Raw genomic sequence first — 26,244 nt, 5'->3', positions numbered from 1 at the left:
GCTAGGGGAACTTCTGGACTTTTTGGACAGTTGTATTGAAGTCATGTATACTCAGATTGTCCATAATTCACAGGGTTTCGTTACTGTGTCCATTTACTTTTCAGAAAGTCTGGGAGATTTCATCATGATATAACCATCAAAATATTGTTTATGTCAACATTGTTGATTCTTCTGTACAAGTATAAATCAATTAATGAACACTAGGTCTGAGCCATTGAGATGAAGATATTGCATCATAATCCAGATTTGGTATACTACAAAAATGTATACTGGAAATAGCCAAGACCAAACATTGTATGTAAGCTGATAAAGAGTTGTTAACCCTTACCCTGCTAAATTTCTTAAATGAACTTGTCCATGTTCAGGGCCTGCCCTGGCCATTAAAGAAAGAAAAAGCTGTTAAAATCATATAAAAATATGTTTAAGATTGCAAAATGGACCGTCAAATTTGTAGCCAAAGTGGCATTTTATTAGCCATTGCAGAGCGGACCCTGCATCTTTCAATCTAGACAGTACCATTAACTGTAAAAAGGGGTATTTACCAAAAAGACACTGACTGAATGGCGAACAGTGCAGATCTTGATCAGACTGCATGGATGTGCAGGCTGATCATGATCATCTACACTGGTTGCAAAAGCAGAATCAATCTTGTCCGGCATGATAAGGGTTAACAAGTCAAAATAATGTTTCAAACAAAATCTGAGGACTTGCATAAATTTTTGGTAATGTTGAACACTTTAAATGTTTGTTGCGACTAATTTCACTTTGCCTCAAGTTTGAATATTATTTTCCATTTATCACACGATGTTAATGATGTCACTGAATATTTCAGGTTAACCTGATTATCATCCGTCCCACAGCTCAGGCGATTGTAGCACTTACATTCGCTTACTACGCTCTTCAGCCAATATTCCCAACATGCGATCCACCAGAGGCAGCCACCAGACTCCTTGCTGCACTGTGCATCAGTAAGTCTCTCTTATTAGTTATACAACATTACATAGAAAGAGTGTAGCCATGCAGGTTGTGGCAAGGTCACTTTAGGAAGACATATTGGGGCTGTATAAAGATACTAAAATGTGGTCACAATTTTGAAGATTCAAGGGTTAATTTATTTTGTGTAAATTCAAAACATTATTCTTGATCTACATTTTGGACTTATATTTTTAGCTCACCTGAGCACAAAGTGCTCAGGGTGAGGTATTGTGATCGCTCACCGTCCGGCGTCCGTCCGTCCGTCCGTCCGTTGTACGTCCGTCCGTTGTACGTCCGTCCACACTTTCCTTTAAACAACATCTCCTCCTAAACCAACAGGCCAATTTTGATGAAACTTCACAGGGATGTTCCTTGGATGGCCCCCTTTCAAAATTGTTCAAAGAATTGAATTCCATGCAGAACACTGGTTGCCATGGCAACCGAAAGGAAAAACTTTAAAAATCTTCTTCTCAAAAACCAGAAGCCCTAGAGCTTAGATATTTGGTGTGAAGCATTGCCTAGTGGACCTCTACCAAGTTTGTTCAAATCATGACCCCGGGGTCAAAATTGACCCCGCCCCAGGGGTCACTTGATTTTACATAAGAAAATCTTAAAAATCTTCTTCTCAAAACCAGAAACCTTAGAGCTTAGATATTTGACATGTAGCATTCCCTAGTGGACCTCTACTAAAATTGTTCAAATCATGACCCTGGGGTCAAAATTGACCCCGCCCCAGGGGTCACTTGATTTTACATAGGAAAATCTTCAAAAAATTTCTAAAAATAAACCAGAAGGCCTAGAGCTTAGATATTTCACATGTAGCATTGCCTAGTGGACCTCTACAAAATTTGTTCAAATCATGGCCCCCGGGGTCAAAATTGACCCCGCCCCAGGGGTCACTTGATTTTACATAGGAAAATATTTAAAAAATCTTCTTCTCAAAAACCAGAAGCCCTAGAGCTTAGATATTTGACATGTAGCATTGCCTATTGGACCTCTACTAAAGTTGTTCAAATTATGACCCGGGGGTCAAAATTGACCCCGCCCTAGGGGTCACTTGACTTTACATAAGAAAATCTTCAAAAGTTTTCTAAAAATAAACCAGAAGGCCCAGAGCTTAGATATTTCACATGTAGCATTACCTAGTGGACCTCTACAAAATTTGTTCATATCATGACCCCCTGGGTCAAAATTGACCCAGCCCCAGGGGTCACTTGATTTTACATAGGAAAATCTTCAAAAATTTTCTAAAAATAAACTAGAAGGCCTAGAGACTAGATATTTGACATGTAGCATTGCCTAGTGGACCTCTACAAAATTTGTTCAAACCTTGTCCCCCGGGGTCAAAATTGACTCCGCCCTAGGGGTCACTTGATTTTACATAGGAAAAATCTTAAAAAAAAATTCTAAAAATAAACCAGAAGGCCTAGATCTTAGATATTTGACATGTAGCATTGCCTATTAGACTTTTACAAAGTTTATTCAAATCATGACCCCTGGGGTCAAATTGACCCTGCCCCATGGGGTTACTTGATTGTACATAGAAAAATCTTCAAAATTTTCTAAAAATAAACCAGAAGAGCTTAGATATTTGACATGTAGCATTGCCTAGTGGACCTCTACAAAAAGTTTTCAAATCTTGTTTTTAAAGTTACTTAAAGAAAATTTCAACTATATTTTCTCATAATTCTTTTGATTGATTTCTATTATGATCTTTTGACCTTGAAGACTTGTCCTTAAGTGCAATGATAACAGGTGAGCGATATAGGGCCATCATGGCCCTCTTGTTTGTAAAATGCTAGATAAGGTGGCATTGCCCAGGTTCAGCTTAACTTTTGGCAAAGCCGCATGTTTTTAGTCCGAATTTAGGAAAAGATAAAAATCTATTGGTCTTTATAAAGAGATAGGATCGCCTTTATAATAAATCTCTTGTAATCTTGAGTTTGCCAGTAGCGTAAAATATAGTATTGTCATCCTATAAAGGACAAGTTAAAAGATTTTATCCTGACTTTGTTATGGAAAATTTCTGTTCGCTAATGCCCATTGACGTACGTTTGAATACAAGAGATCTGTGTCTGTAGTGGGCCCCAGCTTTTTTTATCCTTTTAAAATTGGCGTTATTAACTAAAATTATATAGGATTCATGAATGGTTTAAGTATTCCAGACAAAGTTGCCAAAATTCCAGTATTAATATAGTTACTGCCTTTGTTTGAAAACAAAATGCACTGGTAGTATGACTACTGGTATATCGTGTGATATGTATTGAACTCTTTTCAGTTACTGTTTGGCACTTCTGTTAAACAACTTTGAGGGTTATACTGTCAGCATTTTGTTGTATGCAACGTCTTTAATATTATTATAGTTGCAAGGCTTCCCTCTTCACAATAGAAATGTTCAAATAAATTTGTTGGAGAAAAGAGGCAAACGAATGGCGCAAAGCAGTAAATGTTGTAGTATATTATCCTTTACCCTGCTAAATTTCTATAATGAACTGGTCCGTCATTCAGTTTGGGCAGTACCATTTATTATTCCTAGGGGTGTTCACTGAAAATTTACTGACTGAATAGGGAACAGTGCAGACCATGATCAGCCTGCATGGACGTGCTGGCTGATCTTGGTCTGCACTGGTTGCAAAGGCAGAATCACTTGCCGTCAGCACTGGCTAAAGGTTATAGAAATGTCAGTCACGTCATTGAATATGTCTTACACAATCTTTGGCAATATCTAAATTGTAGCATGCTGAAAACAATAAACAGTTGCTATAAAATGAACATTTTCTATAAAATGGCACATAAATTATGATTGGATCAGTTTTTGTGAGACTGTAAGCATAAACTGTTTTTTGTATCAGCATGTGGTGCCATTACAATGAGACCATGTTAATCCAGCATTTATTAAAAACTGGTGACTTTGAAGCAAAATTGTTATGTAGTATCAGCAAATATATGAACTTATAACAATTAATTAATTGTACAGTAGCACTTGCAGCTCATTTGGTGTGATTACATTTTCTACGATGCTGGTACTGCCTCAGAAGCGTAGCGGTAGAGCGATCGCTTTGAGTTTCGGTGGTTGTGGGTTTGGTCCCTGCCCGCATCATACCGTAGATGTGAAAAATTTTGCTACTATGTATATCAATTATCACAATTATCAAAGAAATATGTGATTTAACCAAACTTTTATGAGCACGTTTCAGATTGTTAAAATATTAATATTGAATTATAATCTTACTGGTATACTGTATGTAACAAATGTTGCAGTTATTTTATCACCTTAACATTACTTTATGCTCTAAGAATCTTTTTAGTATAAAAAAAACAAACATTTTCTTTTAAACATAACTGTGTTGATATCACTTTGACTTGTTATTTGGGGCCAAAAGAGTACTACACCATTTACCACTATGTCATATAAAAGAGATTTTGGTACTCTTTTAAAGTTCCATAAGTCTTTGATTTTTATATTAAAATCAGATGAAACATCTGTGTATATAGATTTTATGCATAATAATTTGATTAGAATAACACTTCTTTCATTACTGCACATGAACTTATTTCATTAGAACAGTAAAGGGAGGTAATAAAAAGCAACGAGTTCAATAAAACTTCCTATTGTGTTAATCAATATTCAAACCTATTGATAACATTAGAGAAACCAATTGTCACCATATATATATGCCATGCATAGTGCTTCCTTATCTGATCCAGTTGTTTACATAAAAGATATATTACAATCAAATAGAAAAAAACACGAACATGTTTGCACATATTTAAACACCCAGAATCTGTTATACTGTACTGTGTTTAGAATAATTATTTAGCAGATAATATAACCTTATTTGTTGCATTTAAAGATATTAAAACATGGTTCTGCTGTATATTATTTCTTAAGTAAAAATGATTTTTATATAGACTGGTACCATAATAACTGTTTGATATTTGATATACGTCCTTGTATATATGCCAAGGTTTTGTTTTGTTATAGATATTTTGTTGTGTTTTATAGGTTAAACTAATATCAAAGTTTTAGAATTAATATACTTGTTATACATGCACTAATGAGATTACAATCGGTAATACCGTATTATGCTATTTATGTTTTAATTGTAATTGCAAGTTAAAATATTAAAAGACTAGTTCACTAAAATCAAAATATAATATAAATTATGTTTGTATACAGAACTTGAGAAAAATAAGAACCCCTCTACAGTAGTTTAAAAATTCTTTCTCATGTAAAAAAGTTATATGATCATTATTTTTAAAATAAAATTCTGGGTAGCCAAGTGGTAGAATGTGTACCTTGAAAGTGGGAGGTTGTGAGTTTAATAAGTCTTGCCCTGTGATAGCAAAGGCATGAAATATGGTACTTGTAGCTCTTGCGTAGTATATATGATATTAAAAAGGAAAGAAATTGGCTTCTGTTTCCTTCTAGCAACAGATATACTGTCAGGAATGAGGTGTCAGTGTGTAGAAGTAAATAAATTAGCATAAACTTAGACTGACAGCAGAAAAAAACAACATGTTTGTATAGCTGTGAGGTATTTTGGTCAAGGACATGCCCCTGGAAGATAATAGGAAAATTAGAAATGGGTTGATTGAATTTCATCCAATGTTAAGATGTTAAACACCAATGAAAGGGCTGTCCTATACTTTACAGTTGAAGGTTCCTAAGGTTACTGTCTACCACCCATGGGCTTTTCAATGTTTGTCATGCGGAGGTAATAAGAACATAGAAAAGACCTGTTCATTATGGTCCTCAATAGCTCAGTATCTCTAAGGTCAATTGTATTGAAGAAAAAAGAAACTATACAGTATAAATGTTATGGTAGAATTATCAGGTGATTTATGATAGTGATCATTTTTATGATAAATTAGTTACTTTAGGCTGGTAAACATGTTTCTCAGTGGTAAACATGAACATTTTTTGGAAACAACAAAGAATTATTCAGTAAATATGAAAGAAGAGTTTTTTGAGGCAAAGAAGGAAATGGGGAGAACAACACTGAGTAAAAAGACAAACAAAAAACAAAAGCAACAGTTCTGTGTTTTTTATCAATCTAAACTGGACAAAAGTATAGATACTACACAAGTGTGACATAGAAAATGCACCAAACCCTTTAATTTTTGGCTTAAATTAAAGTCATGTGCAGTAATTAAAGTCATGTGCTGTAATAAAAGTCATGTGCTGTAAAATTGTGCGCTTATTATTACTAGTTTTATTATTAAGTAGGTATATTTTAAACATTTAAAAGACACAACTACTGTATTACCTGGAGATGATGCATATCTAATATTTTGATAGTGATTTTTCAACTGTTGATCAGACTTTTGCTATGTTGGTATTTGCATTTTAGAGCAAAGGCTGTCAAAAAGCTATAATGCGCATTTTGACTTTGTCAAAATATTGAAATATTGAATAATGTAGATGACATTGTACGAATATAGGCTTAATTTTGGTAACACAAATATCATTGGTTTATTTTTGATCAGAAATACTTTTTTGCAAAAATGATGATGTAAACCAACATTTTAATGAAAATAACAGCATACATTCATTCCAGTTTGATTCTGCTTATTTTTAATTCATTTATGTATCAAACCAGTGCTCAGAATATTCAGTGGTAAAGCGCTTTATAGTAGAAGAACTGAGTATAAAGGAGACTGTTGTGTTGTTTTGTCTTTTATATAGTACAGTGAAGTAATTTACCTGAGAACTTATATGAAAAACACAAGACTTTTTTTTACCCTGTAGAGGTACAGATACTAGTTGGGAACCAGTTTCGAAACAAAATTCTGTATTTCTCTTTCATTGTTTTCTTAGACTTCTTTGGACAAATTGAAACTTAGATAACATAAACTTCAAAGCACCTATATCCTGTGAGGTAAAATTTAGTCAAAATGATCTGCACAAATACAGTACTTTTTTTAATAAGATGATTGACAGTTAGTCTATAGAAGAAAAAAAAATTGTAATTGATATATTTGTATGATTTCCTAATCTTTAATCTTTCCAGTTAAAATGACTGGGATTAAACTGTTTCATAACTAATGCCAAAATAAAGCGGTTATTTTATTTGTCTGGAAACTAGTCCTGTCCAGAGTCTGGTTTCAAGTTTTAAGTACATTAACTGCAATTTGTATCTATAAAAGTCAATGGTTTGGGTATTTTGAGCACTAGTACGCTATTAGCAACATATAAACCTTTAGCCTGCAAAATTTGTAAAATGGACTGGTCCACCATTGAAATTGGGCAGTACCATTTATTATTCAACGGGGTGTTCAGTGAAAATTTACTGACTGAATATTATTATTATTATTATTATTATTATACCAGATTTATATAGCGCCCTTTTCATGATCAATTTCACGTTCAAAGGTGCTTTACATAGTTCAAATGCAGCCACACAGGGCGCATAATTCATCCTATACTAGTACAGACACAGAGCGATCTGACCAGAGGGACAGAGTGAGACAAAGCCCCCATGACAGAAAGATCAGAAATCAGATACAGGCTTGTTCAGCTAACTTAGCCTAGCTCGTTGCGAATAGACTGCCTGGTTCTTTAACGTGCCAAGTGTATAGCACTGATACACGCAAGGATTGAATAGCGAACAGTGCAGACCATGATCAGCTGGATGTGTAGGCTGATCTTGGTCTGCGCTGGTCGCAAAGGCAGAATCACATGCCCAGCCACTAAGGATAAAAGACTTACTGATTAACATTTTTTATACTATGAAATTGTCACAGAAAAAGGCTTACAAGTCCAAGTCCGATAGCATACTGTTATTAAAGGTGGATAATCAGATTTTGGCCATGTAACGGATTTGTTCGAAATTTTAGCATCTGATCATTTACACTCATTTATGTTCACTTAACACTTAATACAAATTAGATTTTCACTGGAGGTATTTTTAAAATTTCATTTTCCTATCCTGGTTGCCCAACCAAGATAGAGTTATTTTATCATAAGTATAAATTTGATAAACATACTTTGCCTAAGGAAATGTATAAATATTAAACATATTGTAATATATTTGTAAAATATTTGCATTAAAAATTATGTATTTAGATGGAATTCATTAGAAACGCAAGTTTGAAAAATTATTATTACCTCCCTTTGTCTATCTTGGTTGCGCAACCAAGATAGATTGGAAATAAATGGATTCAGAAGCTATACACAGCTTTAAATCTTGCATTTTGGTTCAGATTGTTCAATCATTGATATGTCTATCAAATGCAAATGTAAAACTAGACATTATATCGAAATAAAAAGAAATACCCAGCTTTTTATATACTTTCATATTAAAGGGGAGTAATTACAAAATTTTATAAAAAGAATAAAATATACATTTCAAATAGAAATCTAACTCTATGTAATCAGCCGTTTTGTTCCTTAAATAATTCTCTACCAGAATATACAAAAAGTAAAAAATGTCATTAAATGTTGTTTAAATGTGATTGACCACCTTTAACTGGATTATTGTCATTGTTGACAATATGTAATTTTCGTGTCAAATTATTGATTTTGTAATGTGTTATCTAATAAGAAAATACTTGCAAAGGAGATATTTACAATCTTACTAAAGTACTCGATCTTCCTAATGCATAGCTGCCATTACATAACTGAAATACAGTTGAAAAACGGCGTTAAACCCAAAACAAACAAAAATCCTAATGCATAGCCGTCATAGGAGATGATTTTAATCAGATTGATTTTATTCATTAACCCTTAGCCTGCTGCAGGCGAATTTAACAGCCTTTGCAAACAGCTTGGAACCAGATCAGACGCCGATTAAATCGGCGTCTGATCAGGTTCCAAGCTGTTAGCTACTCTGACAATATTTCTTCCAATTTTGGAGCAAATTGAATGAACTTTATAATTTTAGCAGACGACATTTCCAGCAGACGACAATTTATCTAGCATGCTAAAGGTTAAATGAAAATGTTTGAATTTATTTTCAGGTATTTTAACATTTGTGAACATTGCCAGTGTGAAAGCAGCTACAAAAATCCAGGATTTTTTCACGGTGGCCAAACTGCTAGCCCTATTGCTTATTATTGTCACTGGTGCTGTTATGATTGGGATGGGTAAACTTTTTGATCATTCTGTAATTAAATTCCAACTGCAAAAGGACATTGATCTGTTTTTATAAACTTTTAGTTTAAATCGATTATTTTATCTATCCACATTAATTAAATATTTCCTTTCATCAGTCTACATGAAAATTAAATCTTTTTAAAATTTATTTTACTTTTATACTCTTATTATTCATGTGTTTAAATTTATTTTTGTGTTTTAACCTCGTTCAAACTGTTTTGAACTGTTTTGAATTGCAGGTGAACATGAGCATATAGTAAATGCTTGGGATAATATAGATGGTGCTAATGTAGGAGTGGGGTCAGTTTCCCTCGCCTTCTATAGCGGTCTTTTTGCTTATGCAGGATGGTAAGTTGAGGCTGAACACCACTAAATCCAGCTGTTCTTTATTTCATATAAAATCCACCTGATGACATTTTTTTCCCAACATTTTCTAGCTGTTCAGATTTTCAGAAGTAAAAGTAGTGATCTGAGCCTGTTATAGTTATAAGGGAGAAAACTCTTGTTAGTTTGTTGTATACATAATGTAAGGGAGAAAACTTGTGTCTATTCTTAAAGTGGGAACTGTGTTAAAGTATAGAGAACTCTGCCCAGTCTGGGGCTTCCATGCAGTACATTGATCATGGCTTTTTTTCAAGGAAGCAATAAATATAAGCTCATTGATTCGTTACATAACAATCTAACTTGAAATAGTTCAAAACAGTGGTGTTTAGTTTGAATAATCAGCATTGATTAACATGTTTTATAGAAATTCAACAATTACTGACGAAAATCAGCTAGAAAGTATGCTAAACTGCTAAATAAATCCTGGTATTTCAGTCATTGCTGGTTGATTTTACAACAATATAGACATAAGAATTAGAGAGAGTATAAACTGTAGCTGTTACATCTATTGTCCCAGACCTCCTAGTGTTTGGCACACATGGCAGAAGTTATCAGCTGTATATATAAAACAATGAGAGCTCTGATTTCATATCAGATCTCTATATGCATGTATATAATATGTTTGTGAATTTGCTCAAATAGATAAAGACTTACACACAGTTGGATACTGACCATCAGGCTGATATGGTCATCTGTTATCATTGATAATCTATACTGGACACACCTGTTTAAAGGCTGTTACTGTTTTGTTAATTTACAATGTAATTATTGCATTCTGCCTGAGTTATAAATGTTTGCCTGGAGTATGAATCTATTATGTCTATGTGAAAGACCATACATTATATTTGTTCACATGGTAAAGTCTCATTGATTTCCATGTGTTAGTGCTGATAAGAAAGTGAAAATCACTTGTGCTTAATGTCTGCTATTAATGTTGTGTGTTTAAAAAAGCAGCAACCAAAGTTTACACAAATCGTGAAAAGTCCTTGACTTTGATGCTGATCCTTGAAAAGTCATTGAAAATGATTAAAACCATAAGAAATCCTGAAAATATACTTTGATTTTGAAGAAAAAGGGCTTGAATTTCAACCAAAACTTCATGAATTTCAAGCAAAACTTCTTGGAAACTGTGTGTCAGGAACGAATAAATTTTAAAAGAAGTAGAGAAATGAAGGAAACTTGAAAGAAAATAATGATAATTGGTCACTTACTAATCTGGTACCAGTAGTAAATTTAGGCAGCATTTTTTCACAGTTTATACAGAGAAATTTTTACTCTAACCTTGTCATAGAAAATTGTAAAAATAGTCCTTGAAAAGTACTTCAACTTTGTCTTGTATCTTCTGTATGAACCATGAAGAAAGAATTGCAGAATGTAGTCAAACTATCTAGTCCCACCCAGTTGGCTCATTAGAAAATTAAAATTAAAACATAATTATTGTTATAAAGATTTAGCAAATTTTTTTTTTTCAGGAACTTCCTTAATTTTGTAACAGAAGAATTAATTGATCCTTACAAGTGAGTATATTTCTTTAATTACTGCTAATTCGAGTCAGTTGAATATTTTGTGTGTAAAAATTGGCTTCTATTTAAACATGATTTTTGTTTGTTCAGGATGAATGATCGAACTGCTTTGTATGCAGGTTCTACAGTCACACTACTATGATCAAACCGTGTGACCAGGTTTCAGAAGCACTCCTATTTTTGTGTCTGGCACATGTTTTCTTGGGATTTTTTTGTGCTAGTTAATATTTGCTTTATGCCAAGTGTTCCCTGGTAGGGATCAAAACATAGGTGATAAGAAATGAGTTATGTCGAAACATTAACCACATGGCTTTTAAGACTTAACTAATTGAAGTTAATGTTTGGCCATTGATGAAAAGTTCTACTGTGAAAACACATAATACATGAATAGACCAGGATTAGGGAAAGTTTTGTTATGCTGATTAGACAGTATGTGTGTAATCCCTGGATTTCCGTTTCTTGTTGAGAGGTCCGGAAAAATGGCATTGAACCTTTACCAGAACAACCAAACATAAAATTTTATGCTTGTATTTTGACAAATCTGATTTTCATGTGAGAGCAAAGTATTAGCTATAAGTGGTATTTTGCTGTTATTGTAAATGATGTTTTCTTTTTCAGAAACTTGCCACGTGCTATCTACATATCTATACCTATTGTAACATTTGTATATGTGTTTTCCAATGTAGCTTATTTCTCGCTTGTGTCACCACGAGAAATGATGGAATCTAATGCAGTAGCTGTGGTAAGTTTATAGATATTTTAATGGGTTTTCGTGCGATTTCTTTATTATTGTGATAGATAAAATGTTTACCATTTATAGATCTACTTATACGTAATAAACATCCTGTCTTCATTTAAATTTACTGAGTCATGATATTTTAACCCATTTGAATATAGCCATATTCCTTATGATATGAAATTAAAAAAAGCGCAAATAGCATTATCTTTTATTACCTGTTCATCCTTTGTCTTAATGTAAAGTTGAGTGGATTTGAAAAGAATGTTACTTTGCTGTTCAGACTTTTTGAAAGAACCAGTTATGAAGTTATTAAATATGTCTCCCTTTTCAGACATTTGCTGAGAAAGTGTATGGTTTTATGGCCTGGATAATACCAGTATTTGTATCACTCTCCACATTTGGAGGTGTGAATGGTCTACTGTTTACCTCAGGGAGGTAAGTTGATTCATATTTTTGTTGATTGGATCAATATTTAGCTCTTTGTGAAACATCTGGTATTAGGATGTTGTGAGACATTGACGGGGTGGGAATTGGAGGGAAGACCTCCTCCAAGGTTGTTGGAATTTTTTTTTCAAGTTGCACCATAAATGACTCGATTTCTTTGCATTTCCGCCCTTTCGCCTCTCCAATTTTGCATGAGCATAGAAAGTTGATGAAAAAATATGGACATTTTCAAAATGCAATTGCTGGCTGAAATATTGGGGCGGACACTGCCGCCCCATCGCAGCACCGCTGCAGTGAAGCTGAATTTTGCTTAAATTAAAATAAGGCACATTTCATGAGAAAAACAGAGTGATGTATATCTGACTGTCTGGATGGTGGAGTTTTGCACCACATACTATTTAAAATATACTGTAACAGGCTATTGGATAACTGTTGTTCCTGTATCACACTGAAAATTGAGATTTGATGAGTATATTTTGTAACATTGGCATATACTGCAAGCGTTTAAAATTTACTACTGACATGTTATAAACATTTTATGAAAAAGTCACAGGAAGTAGAAGACATGAGTATGGATGAACACCCTGTTGCTGTATTATTGGTATAAGCCAATAGGAGAATAATTTAAGTTAGAATTGTTATTAAAGTAAGAATAATAAGAGTACAAATTGGTATCTTATTCAAAAGGTCTTTACATAGTTGAAAAGGCAAGAGATAATGCGACATCAAACTTGACATTGGGAATTTGCATTTTCAGATTATTTTTTGTTGGAGCAAGAGAAGGACATTTACCAGAGTTGATGTCTATGATAAATGTGAAACGTTATACACCCATGCCTGCCATGCTCTTCACTGTAAGTTTTCATTATTCATTGTATAGTAAGGCTATTAATATTGGCTTTTATCTAATAATTTCTACTTCATATAATAATGATTTTTGTCCAAATGTGTACAGGAGGCAAAAATAATCAGAAATCTAGTACTACTGATTTGTTCTTGGTCATAATGAAGTATCATAATATTATTTTAACCCTTGCCCTGCTAAATTTCTATAATGAACTTTTCCATATTTCATTTTCGATAGTACCATTAACTATTAAAAGGGGTGCTTATCAAAAGATACTGTCTGAATGGCAAACAGTACAGATCATGATCAGACTGCATGGATTTGCAGGCTGATCATGATCTACAATGGTCGCAAAGCAGGTTCAGTCATGTCGGACATGATTAGGGTTAAATGCACAAGTCATGCAAAAATTTGATGCTGATTGATGTTCATTAAGCAAACAAACAGATAATTATATATTTAAATGAAAAAAAGAAAGTATGAAAACAATATGTTTATCCATTTTGTAAGATACAATTCCAACGTTTACCCTGCTAAATTTCTAAAATGGACTGGTCTATCATTCAAATTGGGCAGTACCGTTTATTATTCGAAAGGGTGTTCACTGAAAATTTACTGCAAACTGAATAGGGAACAGTGCAGGGTTGATCTTGGTCTGCACTGGACGCAAAGGCAGAATTATTTGTCAGGTGCTTCCGTGGCCGAGTGGTTAAGGTCACTGACTTGAAATTACTTGCCCCTCGTTGATGTGGGTTCGAGCCTCACTCGGGGCATTGAATTCTTCATGTTAGGAAGCCATCCAGCTGGCTTACAGAAGGTCGGTTGTTCTACCCGGGTGCCTGCTCATGATGAAATAATACATGGAGGGGCACCTGGGGTCTTCCTCCACCATCAAAGATGGAAAGTCCCCATATGACCTATAACTGTGTCAGTGCAACATTACACCCCAAAACAACAACAACAAAAAAAGAATTATTTGTCGCCAGCAGGCTTATGGTTAACTGCTAACCAAGTAAAATATTTTTCTGTTGAAATATTTGTTTGAAACTATTTACTTCTGTCAATACTTATGTTGATCTTGTGTGATTGCTCACTGTCCGGCTGTTTACATTGATCTCATTTTTTCTTTCAGGGAGGGCTGTCAATACTTATGTTGATCTCAGATGACATGTATGCTCTCATCAACTACATGAGCTTTGTACAGTGGTTGTCTGTGGGTATGTCTGTCACAGGTCTGCTGTATCTCCGCTACAAACATCCTGAATGGGACAGACCTATTAAAGTAATATATCTTTCAATCTTATATTAATACATACAGGTGCCTCCGTGGCTGAATGGTTAGGTTTTGGTTTTCAAATCAATTGCCCGTCACAAATACAGTTTCGAAACCTTGCTTAGGGCATAGAATTCCTGATATGAGGAAGTCGTCCAGTTGGATTGAGCAAGGTTGGTGATTCTAGCCAAGAACCTGTCCATGCATGAAACAATGTTCCTGGCTTCCTCCACCATGAGAAACTGGAAAAGTTGCCATTTGATCTAAATTGTGCCACTGTGACTGTAAACACAAAAAAAATGAAAAACGAACTGTTGAAGTCCACTAATGGCACGAGTTGTAATAGTAAACTTTATGATGTTGCATCACAATGCAAGCTTTCTAGTGGCAACATCTGTTAAAATGTCTGTTTATCTTGTATGATGTGATTCATGTAAACAAACTTGTATATTTGATTATGTGGCCACTAGAATGTCTGCAGCCTGCCCTGCCGACTTAGCTCAAGAGGGGGAGCACAGATATACAGATTGAGGGTCTGAGAGGGGTGTATGTTCTTCGTGATGATTTGATAGAAGAGGTTAAACGTTTCATGTGGGGAAGTTGGCAGTTAATTGCAGAGAACAGGTTTGTACTGGTACAGAATCCAGGAACACTGGTTAGGTTAACTGCCCGCCGTTAAATAACTGAAATACTGTTGAAAATCTGTGTTAAACCCAAAACAAACAAACTGGAATGTCTGCCTTTAGGGTCAATAGATTTCATGGGTATTCACTATTGGAATGCAATAACTAAATATAGCTTGAAAATGTACTTCAGTTTTAATTATGATACATTCATTGCAGGGAAAATAAACAGTATTTTTGTTCTTATTTTCAGTTTAACATTGCTATACCAGTCACGTTCCTGATAGCTGTAATTTTCTTGTTAATTGTGCCTCTTTTTGCTGCACCAAAAGATACGGGTATGGGCCTCCTTTTGGTACTGACTGGACTTCCTGTTTATGTTGTTGGTGTACGTTGGAAAAACAAGCCGAAAGCCTTTACAAAATTTGTTAGTAAGTATCATAGTGTAGGAATGATGTATGATTTATTATACAGCATATACTGATGGAATAGAATGGAGTTTCAGTTTATCATAAATAATGCTTGAGTTGCGTTTCATTATACGCCCGTCTCTTAAAGAGTAGGGCATATGTAAACACCCATGGTAGCAGTGGGCGGGTGGTCGGCGTCCAAAGCATACCCGCTCTCAAAGTCCAACAGTTTTCATCCGATCTTCACCAAACTTGCTGACAATGTTTGTGGTCATAATATCTCGACCAGGTTCGATAACCAGCCAAATCGCCCCAGGCACTCTTGGATTATTGCCCTTAAATTACCCGAAAACTGCGAATTTAGTCTTGTCAGCTCTCTTAAATCCAACAGTTTTCATCCAATCTTCACCAAACTTGCTGTCAATGTTTGTGGGCATAATATCTCACCCAGGTTTGATAACCAGTCAAATTGCCCCAGGCACTCTTTGATTATGGTCCTTGAATTGCTAAAAAACTGAATTTAGCCTTGTCCACACTCTTAAGCCAAACAGTTTTCATCCGAACTTCACCAAACTTGCTGACAGTTTGTGGGCATAATATCTCAGTCAAGTAGGATAACCACCCAAATTGCCCCAGGCGCTCTTGGATTATGCCCTTTGAATTAGGCCAAGTTCGATGACGGGAGTGTTTTGTGACAGTCTGGCTTGTTGTAAGATTTGATAAAGCCAAATAATGTGGTTAGGTTTAACCTTGACTCAGCTATATTTCTAAAATGGACTGGTCCATTATTCAATTTGGGCAGTGCCATTCAGAGAAAATTTACTGACTGAATAGCAAACAGTGCAAACCATGATCATGCAGGCTGATCTTGGTCTACATTGGTCAAAATAACCTGATTACTATTTTTTTAACGATTGATTGTCTTTTCATACACTAACAGTTTTTTTTTTATTATAGGATCATTAACACAAACTAGCCAAAAGATTTGTGATGTCGTTTCTGAGGAAGTATCATGATGGAGCTGGTAGCTACATGAAGTCCAGAATATATATTGAGGATCTTGAGCAATATGCTGTTTTAGATGAAACCACTAGTGTTATTTCTAGAGCTCAAAAAGGGCAGGGTGCTGTCAAAAAGGGGCAGGGTGCTGTCCGAAAGGGGCAGGGTGCCCTTTTAGATGTGAAAGTTACCATAGCAGTAGTTGCATTTCTAGATGTCTATAGTTAACATGTATTCCATTTATCTTTATTCCACACTTAAAAGAAATGTCACACAAAGAGCTATAAAAATAAATTTTATTATACTTCTTTGTATCACAGAATAAAGTGCTAAATCTTCCCAAAACCAGTAACAAAGTTTACAAAGGCTTTTTACTTACTTTATAGTTTAGGTTAAACCATTCAAGCCTTTCCCTTAAAAATGTCACCAAGAATGTCAACTTATTCATATGAATGTGAAATAGTTGAGGGCCTTAATATAAGCTTAATCTTGAAATCAAGATCATGTTGTAAACAACATAGTTAAAGGCCTGTTTCAGGTCACATTGTAAACTGATAATTATCAAAAGTCCTGTTGTATTTATCAGGTCTTTCATCAATATTTCATTAACAGAAAAGTGCTATTACAGTAGGGTTAAAGTTTACTAAATCGCATATCCAAAATATACTATCCGGATACTGGTACACTTTCGGAATGTTGTCTGAAATTAGTTTTTACTCAGTTTAAATGACCCACTAGGGTAAACCAGAGATAGTTCCACATATTTTGATGTTTCTCATCATAAAAAAATACACCGACTGTCAGCTTTTTTGAAGGAAATATGGAAAAATTGCATACGACATCGGGAGTAATAAGACTCGGGAACGGACATTCTAAACTTTCTTTTACTTTCGATAATCATTAAAATGTGTGCATTTTCTAGTTTAAATTACAGTAGAATCAAACTGCATTGATATATACTTGTTATACTAAACGACGGTCTAATTTAAATTTTGCTCAAAGAAATCTAGGGCACTTTTCACGTGCTCGGTAATCAGCTGGCCTCTTACGCACGCTTTTTTGACGTTTCACAGGATCCATACTCTTTATCAATTTGTTTTAACACTTCACTGATTCTCATTACCTGTGTGCACTCGCCGTGACGTAATTTGCTGATCATCTTACAGGTTACATAACTATTTTTCCTTTCGTAAGGAATTGGTATTTCAAATACAACGAACGGTTTTATCAAAGTTACCAAATCCATATCGGACTTTTGTCCAGGGAACATTGTTGCCTCAATAAAACTTCCAAATTTATAATTTTGTACACTGATCATGCCCCCGTGCACTACTTGCCATCCGGCTTCGTAGAATAGAGCATGGCCTTCATACCTACTTCTGATATTCTGTGTATATCCATAATTCTCCAGCACTTGACAGTAGCTGTTTCTCCTGCTGCCCTTCTCACTCATTTCCTGAAATAATCGTTTTACATTCAGTATAAAATGTACTTCTTTATTACATGCATGTGTATGACAATAGAAAACCACGCTCGGCGATATACGACCATTTTGTGTCGATTCGCCGTAAACCCAACTCACTTACTCACACTCACGAAAAATGGAAATGTAATCATGACATTAAATAATACTGATGCCATAAAAAGATAACAACATCTATTATTTCCATAGCGGTCCTTAATATATGTTGTGGTTCTTAAAAGTGATCAATCACATAAAAACCATTTGAGGACACTTTTTACTTTTCGTATATTCTGTTAAGGATTTATTTAAGGAACAAAGAGACCCACGACATAGTGATGGATCCCTGTTGAAAATATATGTCTTATTTTTTAAAAAATAAAATTTTGTTTTCCCTTTAATGTGAAAATACTATAAAATTGGAGTATTTCATTTCAACGAACTTCTATTTTTTATATGTATTTGAAAGATAATAGAATATCTCAAAAATCCGAACCAAAAGAAATGTAACAAAATTTTAAAACCACGTAAAGCTTCCAAATTCATTTATTTCATATCCGTGTCTTGGTATACAGCCAAAATAGGAAAATGGATGTTATAATAATTTTACTGATATTTTTTTGGTTAGATATATAACTGTTAGCACACATCTTTGCCAAAGTTGAGAAAAATATTTCTTGCATTTATATCATTCAAAAGGAAATTATCAAATGCATACCTTTGGTTTGGCAACCAGGATAAGGAAATCAAATTTTGAAAATTCCTTTAGTGAAAATCTAATATTTATAAATACTCATTGAATATAAAAGGGTGTAACTAAACAGTTTTTAATATTTCGAACAAAAACATTACTTGCCCAAAATTTAACTAATCATAAAACCCATTTATACACTTATCAAGCTCAAAAGATTTCGTAGAAGTAATTGGAGCTGCTAATGGAAACACAAGATATTTTAAGAGATTGGTCTGTCCAGACTCTTATACTTTCTGCAAGGAAAAGGAAACCACTGATGGAGAATATTCTGTACCAGATCTTTTCACATATTTTCTTTAATACAACAAAACATTTATATGCTGATTTCATTCATCCTGCCAAGAATCTGGTAACTAATACAAATTTTGGAAACTGACACTCTTCTAGAAATGTTCCAATTCGTACTTGGGAAATATTTGTCTCGCTAATATATGAATACAATTAATTACAATATATATAAAATTAAACCAGATAACTGCATTTTTGAAAATGATCCGAAGATACAAATACTTCTTTCTCTTTCAGCTATAATTGTAAGTGCTGCATATATTTCACATATTTTTATTGTGCCTAATATGTAAATTTGTCTTATATTAAAATCTGATTGAAAGAACAAATTAGAAAAAATGTTGACAGAAAACAATTCAACATCATACTTTTTCAGCCAAACATTATAGTGTAAAAAGTAATATGAAAGCGATTTTTCATTGAGTTCAGGTAGATTATATTATATACAGTACTCATTTTTCATTTAATTGTTTTCAATACAAGCCGATATTTTTACAGAATTTATATAGGTATAAAGACATTATTAAATAGGGGCAGGTATTTTTAAAAAATGATTGCGATTCAGGACTGCACAATTAACATGTAAACAACAGCCATAACATGGCAAGTTAAAATAAAGATACAGTCTCGGAGGGAGACTTGGCAAGACATTAACAATAAAGCCATTTTCATACTCTGCGGTTTTTGATAAAGATTGCTTATTGATTAATTAACGGTTGCAAAGTAAGCTTTGAGGTACAACTTGTTGGCAAGCTAACCCCTAGTTACAGACCTGTAATACAAATATTCGGCAAAGATCAACTTTGTTTAGGGATCTGGCGAGGCTACTACGTGTGTTTGATAAAAAGATTGCGTGGCTAACGTAAAGTTGAATAAAAATCAGACAATTTATAAACATGGTGGAACAATTTCTGCTATATCAATGTATTGAAATATTGGGATAGTAAAATGTTTTATGTTAAGGTGAAAACACAGAGCAGAGCGTGATATCATTCAATCACCAAAAAGTGGTAGAAAGGCATGGACATATTAATTTTGATGACTTCTTGTTCTGAAAAATGAAGTACTATGTCGTACTGCATAATACGTAGGATAATGGCAAATATAAACATCAAGGATGCATATGATTTAATGCTAAAACCTGTCTGATATCGAATGGAAAAGAAAAACAAATAATCAGATCTTAGCTGAGGCGGGTCCCTACAATAAGATTTGAACTCAATCTGTAAATGGTTTTGAATGGGGAACATGAAAGACATACAAAGTCAGAATGGCAAAAAGGTTTACAATCTTGGTAATGAGGTGAGTGGGTATGAAAAATAATGACTTCAAAGTAGGCAATTAAGTGAAAAATTCAACCCTTGTAAGAAACGTTTTTTTTTTTTATTATTGACTTCACCCCCTAAAAATAAAAACAAAATGTAAAAGTATTTAAACTAAATAACAAATTTCAAAGATAATAGGTAAGGGTTATTTCTCGGAAGCACAGTGCACCACAAACACAGCCTCAGAGCTACGCATTTGAAAAGTAGGCCCTCAACAAAAAGAAGCTGTAACGGAAAAATATTACAAACAGGTTGCTTCAAATATCCAATAAGTACATTTTAATTTTATGCAAAATATAGACAGAGGTCCTTTGGGGGGGGGGGGGGGGGGGGGGGGGGGGGGGGGGGGGGGGGGGGGGGGGGGGGGGGGAAAGAGAGAGAAGGGGTAGAAAGGGTGCTACAACGTAAACCACAGTACCTAGCGCAGACATTCACGTACCAACGATAAACACCCACTTCGACCCTCTTGTTTTTTTTGTTTTTAAGATAAAATCCAAGTGTGGAGTATAAACGTTTTCTCTGAAGTCTGTCGTAAATCGAGCTTCTGCGCCTTCTTTCCATGTGTAAACTTGACACATTTATGCGTTTTTGATCGTAACATGCACAATAGGCCCTCCGTTCAAATTAAATTAAATAGTGTACACCGCCTGGCATCAAACATCCAGCCCATATACCTGCTTAACAGTTCAGTCAATTCACTAACAAATTAACTACAAAATAATTACGTATCTTTCTTTATATATTATATATATATATTTTTTTAGATAAAATATAAAGTTCAACCTTTCCAGAGCGGCCCTCTCTTGAGCAAATACCTCTCTTTAACAACATTATCAAATTTTCCCAAAGCTGAAATATGCTAGCAAATTTACCTCTTTAGAACAACAACCTCTACATCACAGTCAATATTTGTATCTCCCAAAGGATGTTGCTATACAGAGGTTGCACTGTATGTTTAAACAGCAAACCATAATGAGATCAGGCAACATGCATTTTAATCAATATAAATACAATATATCCTCTACAATTAACTGAAATACATCAATCTCATTTTCATCTGTATAAATGCAAACGAGCTCACCTCTGATGTGATCAATTTTTCATTCCATATAAACTATAATATTTTAAACATTTCTTTCGTGAAAATACGCCGTCTACTTTATATTGGATGTAAACACTTATATGCATACAGCTATTTATAGCGGATCTACACTTTATTAGTCATTATTCACCGCGTCCAATCGTTACTTGGAGAAATCGAATCCACAGTGTCCAACTTAACGTCGCATTTACCGCGGGTACGCTAAATACACTGGCAGAGAAATTTGCAGATCATTTCATGAATAAAATCGAAAAAATTCGAGAATCGTTGAAACATTTCGATAATTTTCAACCAAGCGAAAGAGATATTCCTTGTTTTGACAGTTTAAAAGATCTCAGCGAGGAAGAAGTTAGAAAACGTATAAACCAACTACAGACGAAATCATGTGAACTTGATATTCTACCAACAAAAGTGCTAAAATCGTACTTAGATGAATTGTTGGCTGTTATTACCAAATTGGTAAATTTGTCGTTGCGAGACGGCATCTTTCCAACAAAATGGAAACAGGCAATTGTAAGACCTTTGTTGAAGAAAAAGGGACTCGAACTTGAATTTGCAAACTACTGGCCTGTTAGTAACCTATCGTTTCTGTCAAAATTAATTGAAAGTTAGCTCTGTCCAAGCTCAGTGATCATGTAAACAAACACAATCTTCTACCAAAAAACCAATCTGCTTACAGGAAAAACCATTCTTACGAATCAGCATTGTTACGTCTAGTAAATGATATACTGGATGCTATGGAGAAGAAAGAAGTTAAGGCGCTAATTGCCATCGATCTCAGTGCCGCCTTTGATACTGTAGACCATGACATTCTTGTTGATGTATTAAACAAGCAGTATGGCGTTCGTGGAACAGCACTGAGCTAGGTCGATTCCTATCTGCGCCCCAGAAGTTGCCGTGTTAGTGTCAATTCAGCCATGTCCTTTCCACGCCAATTAAATTGTAGCGTTCCACAAGGGAGCTGCTTAGGATCGTGGCTCTATTTGACATATGCAGGTACACTGTTTGATGTTATTCCGCCTTCGACTTCAGTTTACAGCTGTGCGGATCAGTGCGGATGTCCACACTGCTAATAAATGCTTTAAACCATCGTCTCCAACAGTAGAATCCCAGGCAATACAAGAACTTGAACAATGTGCTAAAACAATCAACAACTTGATGAATGAAAATAAGCTCAAAACACTTCCAAAACCGAGTTCATCATGTTTGGTGGTAGGCAATTGCAACAGCTCTCTAAGTGTGCAACTGACAAAATATACATTGTATGTGATGAAGTGAAATTAGTGAGCTTTATTAGATATCTAGATGCATATCTGGATGAAAACTTGAATCTAAAAGAGCATGTAAAACGAAAGTGTAGAACAGCAATTCTCAACTACTTCAGAATAAAATGTATCCGGAAATATCTTACCAAAGAGGCTACCGAAACCCTTGTGCTGTCTTTAGTGATATCCCAGTTAGATTATTGTAATGTCATTCTGTATGGTATTACTAAAAGCGAGGTAAGCAAAATGCAACGAATTCAGAACATGTTTGCAAAACTTGTCCTAAATCGAAGAAAATATGACAGTTCCAAGCAAGCGCTCTATGATCTTCACTGGCTACCCATCAAGCCAGAATCGCATTCAAAATCCTCACCTACATGTATAATTGTTCAGTTGGAAACTCTCCAGAATATCTTTCAGAACTTCTCATAAAACAAACACAGACAAGGAACTTGCGTTCTTCACATTCCGTTACTGTGTGTTTCGTTGTTCCTTTCAACAAGCGCAAGACGTTCAGAAGTGTTGGTACTGTTGGACCTAAACTCTGGAATGAATTGCCTCTCAAAATAAGGAAATCAGACACAATAGATATTTTCAAAAAGAAGTTGAAAACTCATTATTTTGGAAATTACTTTGCACTCTTTTAGGGACTGTGACTATGATTTTTAAGATATTGAAGTAACATGAAATGGATGGTTTTATTGTGTAAATACATTCGAATATGAACTATTTCATCACAAATACAAAAATACAGTTGTTTGTAATAATTTATGTCGCAATAACCCACCTCTACTTACTTAATAACAAAAACGGCTATCTTACTGTATCTTAATATTCTTATATTTTATTAGTTTTATCTGATGCCTGATCTTTTGTTTAATGCTTACTAAATAGTTTATCCTCAATGATATTTATGCTCATTTATTTCATATGTCATTTAAAATGTCTTGATTTTTAGATGTATTTTTATACGCATTTTATGGCTGGTGTTAATCAACTATACTGGAATCAAAGCATGATGACCAGAGAAGATTGCAGGATTCCAGTTCAGCCTGTAAGTAGCTACATTAATATAAAATTATAAATGTCAGTTACAGGGAGGATGTAAAAGGTAGTCGGCAAGATAAAATCGTTACACTGCTTGTTTGCAACAGGATACGGGATATACGCTGTCTCGAAAATCCATATCAGGCTCGAGCTACGTTCTCGCCTGATATGGATTTCCTCCACAGCGTATATCCCGTATCCTGTCACCAGCAAGCAGTGTAACTAATATTACCGGCATTTCCTGTTGATTTTGTCAACATCCTGCATGGTGAGGTAGAAAAACTACTTATTATTCATTGAAGTTCAACGTGTTTTAAGAATATTAAGCGATATATTCAGTACGAGCGACAGATCTAGATCATTCACCCTTCCCATGGTAATGTGGTTTTGGCCAGTAATTCTCTGGTTTCTTCAAACATTCGAGTAAACTGACGTGCAAAGTCGGTTTCGAACTCTATGTTTACTTTCAAGTCCACTTTCTGTCTCTCAAAACCATTCTATTGACTTTTTTACCTGTTTAACGCGAGAATAGTATAACAAGTTACTAATAAACATATTTTGGCAAAAAAAAAACAAAAAAACAACAAACAAGCAAATTCGATGAATTGGTATCCCCCGCCGAAAGGGTTTGTGGTGAGGAACGGCAAAACAGTATATCCAGCAAAAAGTAAAGGATGTTAATAAGAGGCAAACAATTTCATTAGTCAAAATCAGTTTAACAGAAAATGAATGCTATTTTTTGGTGGGGGGTGGGCTGGGGGTGACTGGGTGAGGGTACAAAACATCATATGTTGATTATAAATATTGATGGAAAATTAAAAATGAAAAAAAATGTGGGGGGGGGGGGAGGGAGGGGGGGTGGAGCGATGCATGGGGAGGGAGCGGGCGAGGTGGAGGGGGTGTGACCAAGGCAAGGTGGTGACCAGGTGTGGGTACACAACTTCACATGTTTATAATAAATGTTCATGGAAAAGAATGAAAGACGTTTAATGAAATTCTACCAATTGGTTGGTTTGTTATGTACAAATCTGTAGAATTTTAAACAATTAAAGGGCAATAACTCTAAGAAAAATTGACCAATTAAAAAAAGATGACAGGCATCATCGAAGTATGTTGGTTCATATTTATTTCAAGTTTCATGATTGAATTCTACCAGCTTGTTACTTAGAAATTGCTGCTGACGTGGATTTTTCATTAAATCAAGGGCAATAACTCTAAGGGAAATTGACCAATCAAAAAGGAAAACTTGAGGGGCATATCACAGTATGTTGGTGCATGTTTATTTCAAGTTTTATGAAATTCTACATGATAGTTACTGAGAAATGGCTGCGGACGGACATTTTTCATTAAATCAAGGGCAATAACTCTAAGGAAAATTGACCAATAAAAAAACACACAAAAAAAAACAAAACAAAACTCAACGGGCATCATCGCAGTATGTTGGTTCATGTTTATTTCAAGTTTCATGAAATTCTACCAGGTAGTTTCTGAGATATGGCTGCGGACGGACGCACGCACGCACGGATGCACGGACGTGACGGACGGACAACGCCATTTCAATACCCCCCTCCCGATTTCATCTGCGGGGGATAAATAAAATGCTGACGTTGGAGTGCTATATGCTATATGCATATATAGAAGTACTACCCGACCAGGGATACCTGACAGTGTTTACTTTCCAATGTTTACCTTATATTGTTATGGATTATCATTAAGTTTACCTATAGCCTACATGGATACGTAGCCCAGAGGATAACGGCGCTTTCGTAGTAACCGAAAGGTACCGAGCTCGATTCCGGTCGGGGGAACCTTTTTCCGCACGAAATTTTCTTATTCAACTAAATAGTTATCTTGATTTTCTAGTGCTTCACGAATTATGTGTACAGAATAAATTTTGTAGAAATCGTTCGCATTTCACTCCACAATAAAATAGCTAAAATGGCTATGACCACGTTTTTAACTGTAACGAACCTTTGGAGAATAACCAGAAAGCAATATCTATTCTAAAACACAATGGACTGACGCTAACACAGGCATATGTTGCATTAACATGTGGTATACTTCATAATAAAATAAATGATTGCTATTTAAAAAAAAAAAAACTAACAAGAAAAACATATAAATGTTTTTGCTACAAAAATACATGAAATATACCCCACCTAGGCAAGATAAACACAAGGCTAGTGCACACCATAGCAAAACATTATTATTTCACTGATCTTCCAAAATCACAAAAAGCTAAAAATAAGTCTCTGTTTTGTGCCCAAACGTCGTTATACGTGATTAGAAATAGAATTATGAAATTTCGCGCTATCTGCTGCAACTTTGAGGAAATTTATGAATTGCCTCTTGGACACTATTTTGTTTTAGAAAAAGTTTGCAACAGAATTTGCTTGAAGTACAAGTTTGCAACAAGAACTAGCTTGAACTAGATTTATTTGGGTATAGCACTATCCAGAAAACATGCATAGCCAAACGTTTATAGAATTCTTCACAATTAGTTGTTTTGTCTAGTTTAATGGCCCCAAAACAGGCTAGCTTGATCATTAGAATGTTAAAAATGGCAAGAAACGACGCAATTCAAATATCAAAACATGGACATGACAATTTTATAACTTCAATAACTTCGAGAATTCAAAATCTACAACGCTGAAACGCAAAACCGAGTGTGACGTAGACATAGAAC

At 34.7% G+C, this 26,244-nt stretch overlaps 1 protein-coding gene across 1 annotated transcript in view; it reads left to right on the top strand.

Annotated features, from left to right (window-relative positions):
• Positions 1 to 16,555, top strand: part of LOC123549649 (large neutral amino acids transporter small subunit 2-like) — a 38,202-nt gene extending 21,647 nt beyond the window's left edge. The window contains exons 3-12 of the mRNA XM_045337908.2: positions 833 to 968; positions 8,938 to 9,063; positions 9,313 to 9,421; positions 10,930 to 10,974; positions 11,599 to 11,722; positions 12,051 to 12,154; positions 12,921 to 13,017; positions 14,143 to 14,292; positions 15,160 to 15,337; positions 16,274 to 16,555. Coding sequence (XP_045193843.2) covers positions 833 to 968; positions 8,938 to 9,063; positions 9,313 to 9,421; positions 10,930 to 10,974; positions 11,599 to 11,722; positions 12,051 to 12,154; positions 12,921 to 13,017; positions 14,143 to 14,292; positions 15,160 to 15,337; positions 16,274 to 16,332 — 1,128 coding nt within the window. The 3' untranslated portion in view covers positions 16,333 to 16,555. The remainder of the gene's footprint in view (positions 1 to 832; positions 969 to 8,937; positions 9,064 to 9,312; positions 9,422 to 10,929; positions 10,975 to 11,598; positions 11,723 to 12,050; positions 12,155 to 12,920; positions 13,018 to 14,142; positions 14,293 to 15,159; positions 15,338 to 16,273) is intronic.
• The last annotated feature ends 9,689 nt before the right edge of the window (positions 16,556 to 26,244 follow it).

Source organism: Mercenaria mercenaria, chromosome 6 (genome assembly GCF_021730395.1).
Source record: "Mercenaria mercenaria strain notata chromosome 6, MADL_Memer_1, whole genome shotgun sequence".
In the NCBI taxonomy this organism is placed as follows: Eukaryota; Metazoa; Mollusca; class Bivalvia; order Venerida; family Veneridae; genus Mercenaria; species Mercenaria mercenaria.
This window is presented reverse-complemented; position numbering and strand designations above follow the sequence as displayed.